The 13369-nt window shown below is 32.4% G+C and overlaps 2 protein-coding genes across 3 annotated transcripts; one reads left to right on the forward strand and one right to left on the reverse strand.

Moving 5' to 3' along the window:
- Positions 1-6967: 6967 nt before the first annotated feature.
- Positions 6968-8785, forward strand: LOC123892933 (NAC domain-containing protein 2-like). The gene is made up of 3 exons (XM_045942819.1): positions 6968-7348; positions 7432-7718; positions 7963-8785. The coding sequence occupies exons 1-3, from the start codon at positions 7177-7179 to the stop codon at positions 8491-8493; spliced, it is 990 nt and encodes a 329-aa protein (XP_045798775.1). The 5' UTR covers positions 6968-7176; the 3' UTR covers positions 8494-8785.
- Positions 8786-9528: 743 nt separating this feature from the next.
- On the reverse strand, positions 9529-12841 carry LOC123892934 (syntaxin-71-like). Of its 2 annotated transcripts, XR_006803315.1 has the most exons (10): positions 12494-12841; positions 12230-12355; positions 11736-11895; positions 11542-11627; positions 11364-11432; positions 11204-11248; positions 11019-11081; positions 10845-10921; positions 10060-10140; positions 9529-9777 (listed from the first exon to the last, which is right to left on the reverse strand). XR_006803315.1 is itself a non-coding variant. In XM_045942820.1 (9 exons), the coding sequence occupies exons 1-9, from the start codon at positions 12647-12649 to the stop codon at positions 10128-10130; spliced, it is 795 nt and encodes a 264-aa protein (XP_045798776.1). In that variant the 5' UTR covers positions 12650-12840; the 3' UTR covers positions 10010-10127. The 2 variants fall into 2 exon arrangements, 1 of the variants encoding a protein (XP_045798776.1); XM_045942820.1 differs by lacking the exon at positions 9529-9777 and having other exon boundaries at positions 10010-10140; positions 12494-12840.
- Between the last annotated feature and the right edge of the window lie 528 nt (positions 12842-13369).

Below are 13369 nucleotides of genomic sequence, written 5' to 3' on the forward strand. Positions count from 1 at the left end.
TATATTCGGTAGGGTGAAGCTTGTTAAAAGCATTGTTCTTAGACCTCAATGCTTGGTGTCTTTTTCGTGTACCAATATTTTTCAAGAATTTCCTATTCTTAGATCCTTATTCCACAAAGTTCATATATTTCCAAATTTATTTGTGAAGATCAATTAATGTGGTCTCCCTCCAAATCTGGCTTGCTTATTTTTAAGGATGCATATCTTCACTTTACTCCTTTTGGGCGATGTGTTCATTGGGCTAATTTTATATGGCATCAACACATGCCTCCATCAAAATTAGAGAGGTTGCAATATAATATCGCCTCTTGTGTTAGTATGTGAGTCTATCGTCTAACATAGATGCTAGTCATCACACTTTTATTGATTATAGATTTGCTAGAAAGTTTTGACATTAGTTCAACTCTATTTTACATATAATTATTGACATTTCAATGGGCACTAATTGTTGATTTATATGATAAAAGTTGGTTTAAGCAATGTGGTGAGGTGGTGTTTCCAGGTATCGTTAACATTGTTGATTCTATTTTTTTATTTTTTTTTTACTATAATACTATTTTGTTTGGTTCGCAACCAAGCTCGTCTCCATGATAAAAAAGATTAATTTTCAAACCGTTGTTAATCGTATTTGTGCTAGTGTTTCTATCACCGATAATTTTACCAAGGCTACAACTTCGATAAAGGTTCATTCACTTGATGCTTATATCGTCCGAGAAGTTTACCGGTACCCTCCTAAAGCATATTGGATTGAATGCAGCACTGACAGGGCTGCTCTAGGGGGTCCAGACCTATCTTCCCGTGGATGTATTTTTAGAGATATATAGTTCAGTTGTTACGCTTGGCTGTTTTGCTAAAAACCTTGGTATCTCTTATGCTTTCCATGTTGAGATTGTTGGTGTGATGATGATGATTGAAATTGCTTATTCGAAGGGTTGAAATTTACTTTGGATTGAGACTGATTCCTTAATGGTCACTCTTGCCTTCAAAAATTCATTTATGATTCATTGACAGCGAAGAAATCATATTGGTTAAATTGTGTTGTGCTTATAAAGAAGATAATTTTCACTATTTCTCGCATTTATATAAAAAAACAGTCATATTGTGATGATGATATTGCTAATATTGGGCTTCAATTACAATTCTCTCATTGATGAGATGCGATTCTTGTTAATACCGGTCATGCTTTTGCTAGAAATAGGTTTGGTTTCCAGAAATATAGATTTTGTGAATTTTTCTTTGGAGCACTGAGCTCTTTTTCCTATATTTTTCTTCTTCTTCTTTTTAATATATTTGCGAGATAGGTTGTCTGTTGGATGGTTAAAAGGATGTCAATCTACTTGAGATTCATAATTATAAGTTTTCAACCTAGCTTTCTCTTTTTCTTGTTTCGAAAAAAAATAAAAATAAAACCGTTAAATTCAATCTTTGCAACAAATTTAATCAATGTCTCTTTTTGATGTTATTTACGATGATAATTATATATATATTATATGTCTCTTTTATATATTTATAATTTAAATAGAGACAATTCTTTTTTAAGAAAAGATGGTTTTTCCTATTATAGGATCATTTTTAATTTTCAAGTAGAACCTCCAAATATTAAAGTTTGTGTCCTCTTTGTGGGGAATGGGAATACGATACTTAAATGGGGGACGAAGAAACATATACCATCTATATTAATAGATCGTGAGAAGCTCCAAATACTTGAAGACAAAAGCAGTTGAATTGTCTATTATACTAAATAGTGTATATCTAGGAAAAGAATTATGTAAACTAAATTAATTATATAGTATCTCTTCCACATGTCAATATGTAACTTTGTATATATATATTATCTAATTCTACTTCAAAATAGAATTCTAATCAATTAATGTATATTGTCTAAAGATCGATGACAATAAAATTGCCACAAGATTTAGAAAGCCTTGCCCTTAAATTATTTCCAGTTTAGATAAATTGCAATAGTAAAGAGTTTTGTTGAAATTGATAAATTATGCATTGCACATGCAAGCTCTAAATAGATAAATTATGATCTTTATACAAGTTTGCTATATAGTATCAAAAAAGAAATCAAAAAAGAAATTATTATTAATTAAAGTGATATTAATAAATTAACATTTTACAATTGTCTCTAAGTCTCAACTTGAGGGGTTGAGTAAAAAAATCAAGTGGAGAGTATGAAACAAAATATATGAGAGAATGATAAAGAGATTAAAGTCGGTGACAACTAATTTGCGGCAAAAAGAGAGGTATTTTGAAATACCTCATCCGAATCATTTTTTTTGATTATGTCAAGTTTCGAATCAAGTACCTCTAGGTTGTAAAGTAACTCATCAACTAAGGGGCTACCCAGAAAACAGACAATATGGAACCTAAATAATTGTATTTAACCATAACCTGCGCTTTTTTTCTAATTCATGTTTGGGCCAATTTCAGCGTGAGGCCCAAGGGTTTAAATTGATATAATTAACAATATTGATGTTAAAACAATTTATGTTGTTCAGTTTGAAGTATTGATTAAAAAAATAAATTAGGGTTAAATATGTTTTTAGTCCCAATATTTTGCCTTATAGTCAAGAATAGTCTATACTTTTTATTTATGGTAAAAAAATATCCTACATTTTTTTCCGTTATCAAGTTTAATCCCCGCCGTCAGTTTAATTAACGGAATGCTGACATGCCATGATATGGTCCAATTGTTTTAATGAGTTGACCAATAACAATGTGACACGCGTCTCCAAAATATCTAGAATTTAAAAAAAAATCAAAACTTAATTAAAAATGAATTACTACAAATTAACAACAAAAAAAAAACTGAAGCTAAAAAAAATTAGTCGATCTTCATCAATTATTCCTTGTTCATCTTCCATTTTCAATCTTCACCCAGAAAAAATTAATCAATCTTCAATCCGGAGAAAACTAGATATGAGTTTTTTTTTAACCTTATTCAATTTCTCAAAATCTGAGATTTGTGTTATTTTTAACTCACAAGCCTTTTTATGACAGACTCTCGAAATCCCTGACACACCCAGTGTAATTTTTAAATCATGTTGGTTACACAATCTTCTTCTCGAATTACATTGTCTCGTTCTCAAGACCACTTTAGTCTACTGTAACAAAGCCATCTACCTCTTCAGCAATTCGATCGAACATCAGCACACTTTTTTTTTTGGTATAACATTGGTGCACTTTATATAGCTTAACAACATAGTACATTTTGTTAGACTAGTGACTAAAAAACTTAAAAAGCCCAATAGCATAAGTTCGCTAACTTTTTTTTTTTTTTTGAAACAGCATAAGTCCGCTAACTTATTATCTAACAAAATGTACAAATTTTAAAGTGAAATTTCTTTATTAATTTTCCATATACTTAATAATTCTTTATTAATACACTTAACAATTGTTTCATAAGCACTAATTAGCATTTCTCATTTATAGATGTATATATATACAGCACTCGAGAGTAATTTGTATGTTACATAAATTGTTCAAAATCTGGTGTAGAGCTCGATGCCTTCCGTTATACATAAAACAAATTGAAAGCCTCGGTTTGAACATTTATATTTCAAAGGTAACGTAATATCATTTTCAATTTCAATCCCCATGCATGTCACACACGCAAGATATATGTCATGCAGTGTCCCTATATAGGATTGGGAATAGGCCAGGTCAGGCTTTGACAGACCTGAGTCTGGCCTACAATTTTTCTTCAAGCCTAAGCCTGGTCTATGGCCTATCAAATGCAATTTTTTTTTGCCTGGCCTGAGTCTGTTTAAAGTCTGACCTGACCTTGTAGTCTGTTTAAAAGTCTGTGTTACATAAATGCCTCTATATAATCTTTTTAAATAGGCTAAACAGGCCTTAAAGCCTATTTCACATTTAAATTTTTATAATTTCTACAACATTAAGAAAAAACTAATAAAATGATTAACACAAGAATTAAAAATTAATAAAATAACAAATACGATTACGACAAAGTCTATTAAGTATGCAATAATACAATTACTATATAAATAATAATTATTAAATATAAACAGGCCGGCCTATCAGGCTTTGTTGGCTTTTTTAAAGGCCTGAGTCTGACCTATTTATGTAAATAGGCTCTTTTCAAAGCCTGAGTCTGACATTTTTAATAAACAGGTCAGGCCAGGCCAGACTTAAACAGGTCAGGCCGAAGACGCCTGTAGGCCGCCTGGCCTATTCCCAACCCTATCCCTATAAGATTTTGGGTGCCCTGCTCTTATTATAAATTTAATGCTCCGTTTTTTTAATTATAATATGTTACAGAATAATTATATATTTTTTTAATTAATTGGAAATCTGTCCTTATTTATATTGTATGTATATATGTTAGTGTAAACATTTTTTTTTTTGGAGTTTATGCTTATTCTAAAAAATATTTATATTACTTATTCAATTTTTTTCTATAACACACACTCATTTGTATTGTACGTTAGTGTAAACCTTTTCTTTTTCTAAAAAATATTCATATTACTTATTCAATTTTTCTATAACACACACACACATATATATATATTGCTGCCCTAAAAGCTTGGGGTTCTGTCCGACCACACCTCCCGAACACGCTCCGGAACCCCTTGATGTCATGCCAGTTTGTAAATGTTTTCCATACATTTCATTTTCTATCATAATGCTCTTGACTTTGTATATATCTGATATAAATTTTCTAAAAAGAAAAAATAAATTAAATAATAATTTTTATAACTTACTCTTGGAGTCAATATAACCCTCATCTAATAATAATAATAATAAAAAAATTTAAATGCAGTTTTAATCCCTCTAATTTTTTAATAGTGTGATTTTGAACCCTTAATTTTAAATGTGCAATTTTAGTCCTCAAATTTACCCTTTTTAATTTGGAGGTGCCCAGCTCCATTTCACATGACTTGGCAACTTGGAGGTCCCCCAGCTTTGTGACAAGATTTTATTTTATTTTTTACGAAATTGTGACAAGATGTCATGTGGATTTTAATCAATTAAAATAATAATAAATATCAAATACATATATTGAATAATTTTTATTAAATTAAAATTCTAAAAAACAGAATAATGTGAAAACAACCTGTCCAATAAGGAGAGAACATAAATTGGGGACATTGAGTTAAATTGGCTAATTCCAAGAAGAAGAAGCCAAATTACAGAATCAAGTTGGTCTTATGGTGCTTTCATTCATGTTCCATTTCTTGGAGTTTTGTGCAATGGAACTATCATCAGCTATTCAGTAGAGAAAACAGGAAATACAAGCATATCCATCTCCCACATGCCCATCATTTTATTTTGAAACCTGTTTGCTCTATTATTTATTTTCTGATGTAATCTTCCAAACTAATAGAATCTCCCTGCCGGTAATGCACACCCTTAAGCTATGTGTCTGAACTCTGAAGTTTTCCTAAATTACATTTTTTGTTACCATTTGTTTTCATCTGAGATCTATTTCAACGTAACCAGTAACCATTGAGTATGACTCATATTCACCGATAAGTAGGTGGACGATCGAGTGTAGCAAAGCAAGTGGAGCTAAAAGCATAATGAGCATAGCGGAGAAGAGTCCCATTTAAGGGGTTTTAGTAGGTCGGCATGTTTTCTTCATGAGCTGCTAAATTGAGCCTGGCCCAATTAGTAATGGGCTATGTGGGGCTATGTGTGGCATGATGGGTCAACCCGACTAATTTTTATCTTATTTTTTTCTTTTAAAAAAAAGATTTAATGGACAATAAAATTACATATCACAGAAATTATTATACATCAAATAAGTGGGTGTCATGATTTTATAACAAATGTTTTTGTCCTTTCGTTCTTAGTATTTTATTTTTATCAGAGTCTCCCTCATAACATTATTTGTATTACCAACCGGATGAGATTCTAACATTACTAAATCATCATCATTCTCTGATTCTTTGCCAATAACTACTAAAGTTAAATCAAAATCATTTGACGCTGAAGCTTGAGATGAAAGTTAGGGTTCTTTCAACAAGGAATAATAGGAGGAAAAAAAAAGGTTATGACATACGAAAACCCAATTGTACCCTTAAAATTTAGGAAATTTTTTAAATTTGCCATTGAGAATGAAAACAATTGAGGATACACTCTATTTTTTAAATTATTTTTTTAGAAAAAAAAAAATTAAGGGGCCAACCTGCAAGCCCGACGGGCTGGCCCACACCAACCCATGAAAAATATAGGCTCGGTGGGCTGGCCCAGAAAGATACGACCGTTTTTTCCTGTGCTTTTTTGAAGTTTGGTCCATCTTAAAATACAAGGTCAGTGCGTCGACACGGTAGCCCGACCCATTTTGACAACTCTAACCACCGATAAAACAAAAAACATAGCCAAAACCCACAAGAAATAACAAAATGATTCTAACATTAACCATTTCAAACCCTTAACCACATTTTTCCATACATTGTACATGTGTAGGGGAGTCCGAAGAAACTCAAAAGAAACATCGGATCAAATGATCCAATACCAGAATCCACTCTCGCTCCCCTCCCTCCACCAAGCCGAACCACAACTCTAATACCATTCATACTTGAAATGCTAAGTGACTGAACCCTTAACCATATAGTAAGGAAACTAAAACATGTATGATCTACCACTTGTGTCATGTCGGCAATATAAGCCTCTTTAGCTGGTCACTATATCATGCTACATGAGCTAAGCTCCATCTATGTCACATCCCCGTATAGCCCTACGAATCTACAATTATATGAAGTTCTGACCCACAACCACGTCTTTTAATTTTGAAATCCAACGTATTGCTTACAACTTGAGGAAGAGAAGCAATTTGATTTAGAAATATTTGACAAACTTGGTCGTTCAAGTTTAAAACCAAGCTGTATCCTGTGATGTAACCTGATTTTGGTCACCATAGGACTCAATCTTTTGTCAAAATCTCAAAGTAATCATGCTGATTAAATATATCTTTTGAAGAATGTTGTCATATAGCAAGGGACAAAAAGGTTATTTTCCCCATCTCTCTTCATACACACCTACCTAGTATTATATTACAAGATAATTGTCCTTGTCTGCATGATCAAACAGCATACACACATATATATAATCTATGCACAGTGATTCCAAGCTTACAACCATTTTGGTCGATAATATCGGCAACTGAATAATAAATTTCCTAGTTTCCTACGTTGACATTGTATCATGGACAAAAATCCTCACTCCGAAATTCAACTCCCTCCTGGATTTAGATTTCATCCTTCTGATGCAGAACTCATTGTTCATTATCTAAGAAACAAAGTGAATTCATCTCCTCTTCCTGCTTCATTCATAGCAGAAATAGATCTTTACAAATACAATCCATGGGAGCTTCCAAGTCTGTCTTTAACAACTTCACTAATTTATAGTTTTCATTTGGATGAATGTTTAATAAGGAATGGTAACTTTTCATTTTAACAGGTAAAGCTTTGTTTGGAGAGGAAGAATGGTATTTCTTTACTCCAAGGGACAGAAAGTATCCCAAAGGATTGAGGCCTAATAGAGCAGCTGGTGCAGGTTATTGGAAAGCTACTGGAACTGATAAACCTATTCTTACTTCACGTGGATTGAAAAGCATTGGAGTGAAGAAAGCCCTTGTGTTCTATAAGGGTCGTCCACCAAAAGGATCTAAAACTGACTGGATTATGCATGAGTATAGGTTGCATGATTCAATGATCTCAAATTCTAAGCATAGTGGTTCTATGAGAGTAGGTCAATTCCATGAGTTCAATTTTTCATCTTTTAAAATCTATGAAACACCGACACATACACAGACACACATTGAGCATAACACTGACACTTCGACGTCTACTAAAGAAACTTAATGCATGTTAGTCATGCCTTTAATACGAAGTTTCAATGCTACATAGTTTAGAATATTTTGTGGTTTATAAGCCGGTATGATAGTATGAAGTTTTGACAGTTTCTTTTGTTTTTCGTCTTTTGCTTCAGCTGGATGAGTGGGTGTTATGCAGAGTTCGACAAAAAATAGGAAGTCCAAGAAGCAGCTGGGAAGATTCAAATGAACTAAGTTATGAACCAACAAATCAGTTTCAACAAATGAATGAGATCTCTAATCCTGAACCAGTAAAAAACTATGTGCAGAATGAATACCCATTGTTACCTTATATTTTGGCTTCTAAGACTGTTCTGCCTAGTTCCATTTGTATGGCCTCAGACAATGCAAAGCCCCATGCTTCATATTATGAAGACAAAGACAACTTAAACATAATAGGAGCACAGTTCTTATCATCTGCAACTGAGGGATTTTTCAATCCCCTGAAGAGAAAAGCTGTCGAAGATGATATCGAGATGGATTTTTATGCTGTCCTCAATAAAAATCTAAGCAGAGAAGGTGATAGTGTGAAGGAGAGACTTGAGAAAGATTTAAACAAAGAGTACAATTTCTACAACTTTGATCAGTGGACTTCAATCATACAACCTCATGAGCTTAATAGCTTAGCCTTTACTGGATATACATAAGTAATTTAGGTGTATGTACATACATGCTTATTTGTGTGCATATATAGAACCTGTAAGGTTCATAGATGGAAAGTGAATTCTATATGTAAATAAAGAAGAATGTATTTTGATGTGTGATTATTCTTTGCAGGACATAGTAGTTTAGTATTTAGCTGAAAGAATAGAGTATTATTTTAGTAGTGTGTGTATATATTGTATATGTGAAATACAGTTTGAAGAATAAAGTTCCACCATAATGGAACTAAATTGTTGATATATGCAAATTTTAATTATTTATAGCTTTCTTTCTATTTTATCATCACTGATAAAAAAGTTATTTGTAAGTACTGGAAATCCACTGCACTAAAAGATGTACACCGAGGTCTTGGATTCAGGAATATAATATACTTGTAATTAACATAGTTCAAACAATGGCTTGGTATTGGAAACTACTTTGTCCCTGCCGTGTACAAAGATGTATGCACAGTATTTAAATTTTTTAACTTAAGGAATCTGAAAAGATATTTGAAAAGTAATTGCAATTTGCAACCTTGTTTCATGTTTGTATATTTAAGGTATCAAGAATATCATATATGGGGATTGGAAGAGCTCAGCAGCAACCTGGTATACGGCCCTTGCAAGCTAGGAATCATTGACAGGTAAGGTAACCTGGTGAAGATTTACAAGTAAAGAAAGCAAGACAGTGCTTTTTAGAGTAGATAGGCATAACTTGGGGATGTCCAACATTCAAGTTTGAATTTTGAAGGCTTTTATTTATGGACAAAACTTACATGCATTTCCATACATGCATTTCTTACTTTTCCTCTCACAAAGAGGTAGTTTTTTTTATTAAAAAATAATTTTCTTTTATTTTTTCAAAATGAAAAAACACAAATAACCACCTCTTTGTGAGTGGAAAAGTAAGAAATGCATGTATGGAAATGCATGTAAGTTTTGTCCTTTATTTATTTATTTTTTGCCAACATGATTGTTGTGATAATGTGTATAGTATGGTGGATTTCTTCACATATCACACGATTTCAAAGTTACTGTAAATTAAAACAAAAGAGAAACTTTCGTCCCTCCGACATGACTTCAAATGTACAGATCTTTAAAAAACGAAAGTACAATTTAAGAACATGCATGGTTTTTTGGAACATTTGGGGCAAACAATTGCGCCCGCAAACAAATATTGAAGGCACAAAACAAGCACAAAAAGTTATTTGCACACTAAGATTCTACATGTTTTCTCTAGTCTTGTTTTTAGCTTGATAATTTCGATAACCCGCCTTCTATCCTTTGTTCCTAACGAAAGAAAAAGATGGGATGCAAGAGTCAGAATAAATGTCGATAAATCCTAGAAAAAATATCCGCAACTATTTGACAGGCAGCATATGGGCATGCATAGTCTGTTTATAATGGACAAGTGGAAGGAAAAATTCACACCAAGATGTTTAAAATATATATATATATATATATATATATATATATATATATATATATATATATATATATATATATATATATATATATAAAGAATCAGAGGATATTCTCAGGAAAATACAAGAAAAAGAAATACACGTATACCACAAGAATAAATACAACAGCCTTGTATGTCGTATTGTTTTAGCACATTGCAACAAAAGTATGTCGTATCATTTTAGCACACTGCAACAAAAGCAAAGCAAGTCAGAATGATATTTCATCTCTTGAAGCAAAAACGAAATAAATAATACTAGTAATAGTAAGCACCACCTAAAACATGCTATGATATTAAAGGTACCAGAAACAGACAAAAAGCAACCATTTCAGAAGTTTGAAGATTTCATTAACAATAACAAAGCCTCAAATTGAGAATAACATCCTTAATTCAAGTACAAACAGGACATAAAATGTTTCAATAAATTGCTTGAAAACTGACTCATACTGTAGTTTTAATTTTAGTATTTAAAAGATAGAATACGAGGAGGGAAGACATGAGAATGAGAAATAGATAGATAACCTGAAAGGCTAAAACATCAGAAGAATTATAATCCCTCTCATTAAGCTTTTTATCTGTCTGTAGTCGATTAACCAGCCTAATAAAGACATTATGCTAATATGCTTTTGTTAAGAAACCACTCGCCTCATTTCTAACTTCAGGGGCAGCTTATTAAAGCTACCAAATGAAATTTTACATTTTAAAGTCTTCAGATGGAAAAAAAAAGTTAAACATGGACCTTTAGTTCACACTTAAGCATATTAGTTAACACCTACATTTCCAATACTCAAGTAGAAAAGAGAGACATGTAGCAGTAACAGAATAACTGGACTAAAACTCGATACAGTTTTGGCATATTTTTTGAGTTGTACAAGAGAAAAAGAAGCCTTACTTGTACAAATAGGCAGCAATTCCCAAAATTATAATCAACAAAACAATATCAATACAGAAGTTTCGACTGGATCGTAGCTGGATGAAAACAAAAGATCATATAAGATTTAACAAGAAATCTATCACTGATGCAACCATAAATTGATGGAAATATAAGACTGGATGAGCTAATAACCTGGGTAACTGTGTCTTTAAGTTTAACGTTGGTATTTTTAAGGTCAGAGGATGCCTTGTCCACCTGTAAAGACGAAAAATCATAACACCATGTTAACTTCAGCTTCTAATTTCCAGAGTTTTGAGAACATCAATTTCCATATTTCCAGAGTCTTCAATTTACAGGAAGAAATTGATGAATTTCACCTTTGTGTCAATCTCATCCATCAGTGGAACTTGCTTATCAAATTCCTGCATTTTGCACATATGTAGAAATATATAAATAAAATATATATAACAAACTTAAACATTAAAAAAAAATATCACACACAAAGGATGAATGTTAAACAATAAGGAAATATCTGACCTCATTCATATCATGTGCCATGTTTTTCAAAGTATCCAATCCTTCTGCAATCACATCCAAACCTTGATCCTAAAAGGTCTGTGTAATTAGATTCAAAACCATGTCCAAGTTAACACTCTACATATAATATCATGCAAAAGTTAGCAGCTCTCTGTTACAACTTCAAAAAGCAACTTGCCTGTTTCATTTTACGCATTTCATACTCCTCCCTAAACTGACTTGATTCTTTGGTTTGTTCAAAGTATCCATCTTCGAATCGGCCATCTGTGTTGAAATAATACACAGAAATGAATAGAAACAATTAATTAAAAAACATCTTCAAGAACTTCTATACCTGTATAGCTATTAAACTTGGACATTTATTTCAATTACCTGAATCAAATTTAATTTCAGGACGTAAGGCAGAAGCTCCCCAACCTCCAGTTTGTTTGGGTGCAGCAGGGGTCCCATCCGGGATAGCTTGGATCCTCTCTGGCAATGAAAGAACCAAATCATTACGGGCAGCAAATTCTTGCGACGAAAGCCCCTTTACCTGTGAATACAAAGTACCAATTTAACAAATTAATAATGATTATGTCATTAACTTTGAACACACTTGTATGCTATTAATGTTACCAACTGTGCAAGGACACAATCAATCGACCTATCTGAGATAATAACACAGGCGGCAAATATTTTATGACAACAGTAATTCGATGAAATCATGGTGGAATTGTGCTCAAAATTATAGTAATCTGTCAAAGTCACAGTAAATTAAATTCAAACATACATACACTACTACAAATGTGATATGCGAATATAATGAATTCATCATTCATTCCAACCAAAATATCAGAAAGAAAAAGACACTCCAATGACAATTTAACCTTTTTTACTGCCAATCTCTGCAACTTGGGGATCTCTTCAAGTAACCTAGCCTTAGTACGACGAATTTCAGCATTGGTTGCTACAGTTGAAGCCCTATTTTTCTCCTTAGAAGCAGTTTCTGCTTTCTACACAAAATTAATTCCACATTACATAATTAATTAACAATCTTCTTATAAGAAACTCAATATTGAAACAAAAAATTATCATCAATTAGTTAGTATGCAATGTGAATTTTGTGATAGAATGAAAATGAAATTGAATACCTGAAGTGCAGCCTCGATGTCGGCGTCAACGACGGAGTAGAGTTTGGCGAATGCATCGTCGGCGGAGAAATTGGAATCGTTTTGCTTAACGACGTCGTATCGGTCGTATTTCTTGCAAATTGAATCGACTCGGGTTAGAATGTCGATGACGCTCATGTTGTTGCAATGTTACTTTTGTACTGAAAGTGAGAAATGAGTGCGTAGAGAAGAGGTTGATCCCTTTCCCTTCGTTCGTTGTTACTACTCTTACTATCAACATAGAAACATAGTCCAGCCTGGAGAGAAACAACAATGTACACAATAGTAAGTAACACACCAATGAGTTCTTTTCTTTTCTTTTTTTCAAAATTTTCAAGTTTTTTTATTTTTATTTTTTATCAGGCGAAATTTCTAATATTATATTTTATGCTCAATTCTATTCTTAGTGTCTTTGTTGTCAACTTGTCAATTGTCATAGCCTAATCCCCCAAGCATGTTTATTGATAAAAAATTTGTTTATGATGTAAACTCTCATGTTAAGCTATAATAATAGCAGTTGTATAAGCCGTTTATTTAAACCTAATTCATATGCTCCAAAGTTATTTGAGGACCGCAACATGTGGCACAACCATGCACTAGCATAGGATTCTGTAACACATGGCACAACACTAGTGTTTTTCCAACAAGAAAGGCATCAACATGAATCACCAACTCATACGATTGACACAATTGACTGTTGTGCAATATTCACATATATTGATTTGACCTTACTTTTTTACTAATAAATAAAAATAAATATTAGTCTATCTCGGTACGTCTTGTGCTGGGAAGACTGTTTGTGTTAATATATTCCATTTTGGCTTCTTCAAAAAAAAAAAAAACTTATAAGATGTTTGA

Source organism: Trifolium pratense, linkage group LG6 (genome assembly GCF_020283565.1).
Source record: "Trifolium pratense cultivar HEN17-A07 linkage group LG6, ARS_RC_1.1, whole genome shotgun sequence".
NCBI classification, from domain to species: domain Eukaryota; kingdom Viridiplantae; phylum Streptophyta; class Magnoliopsida; order Fabales; family Fabaceae; genus Trifolium; species Trifolium pratense.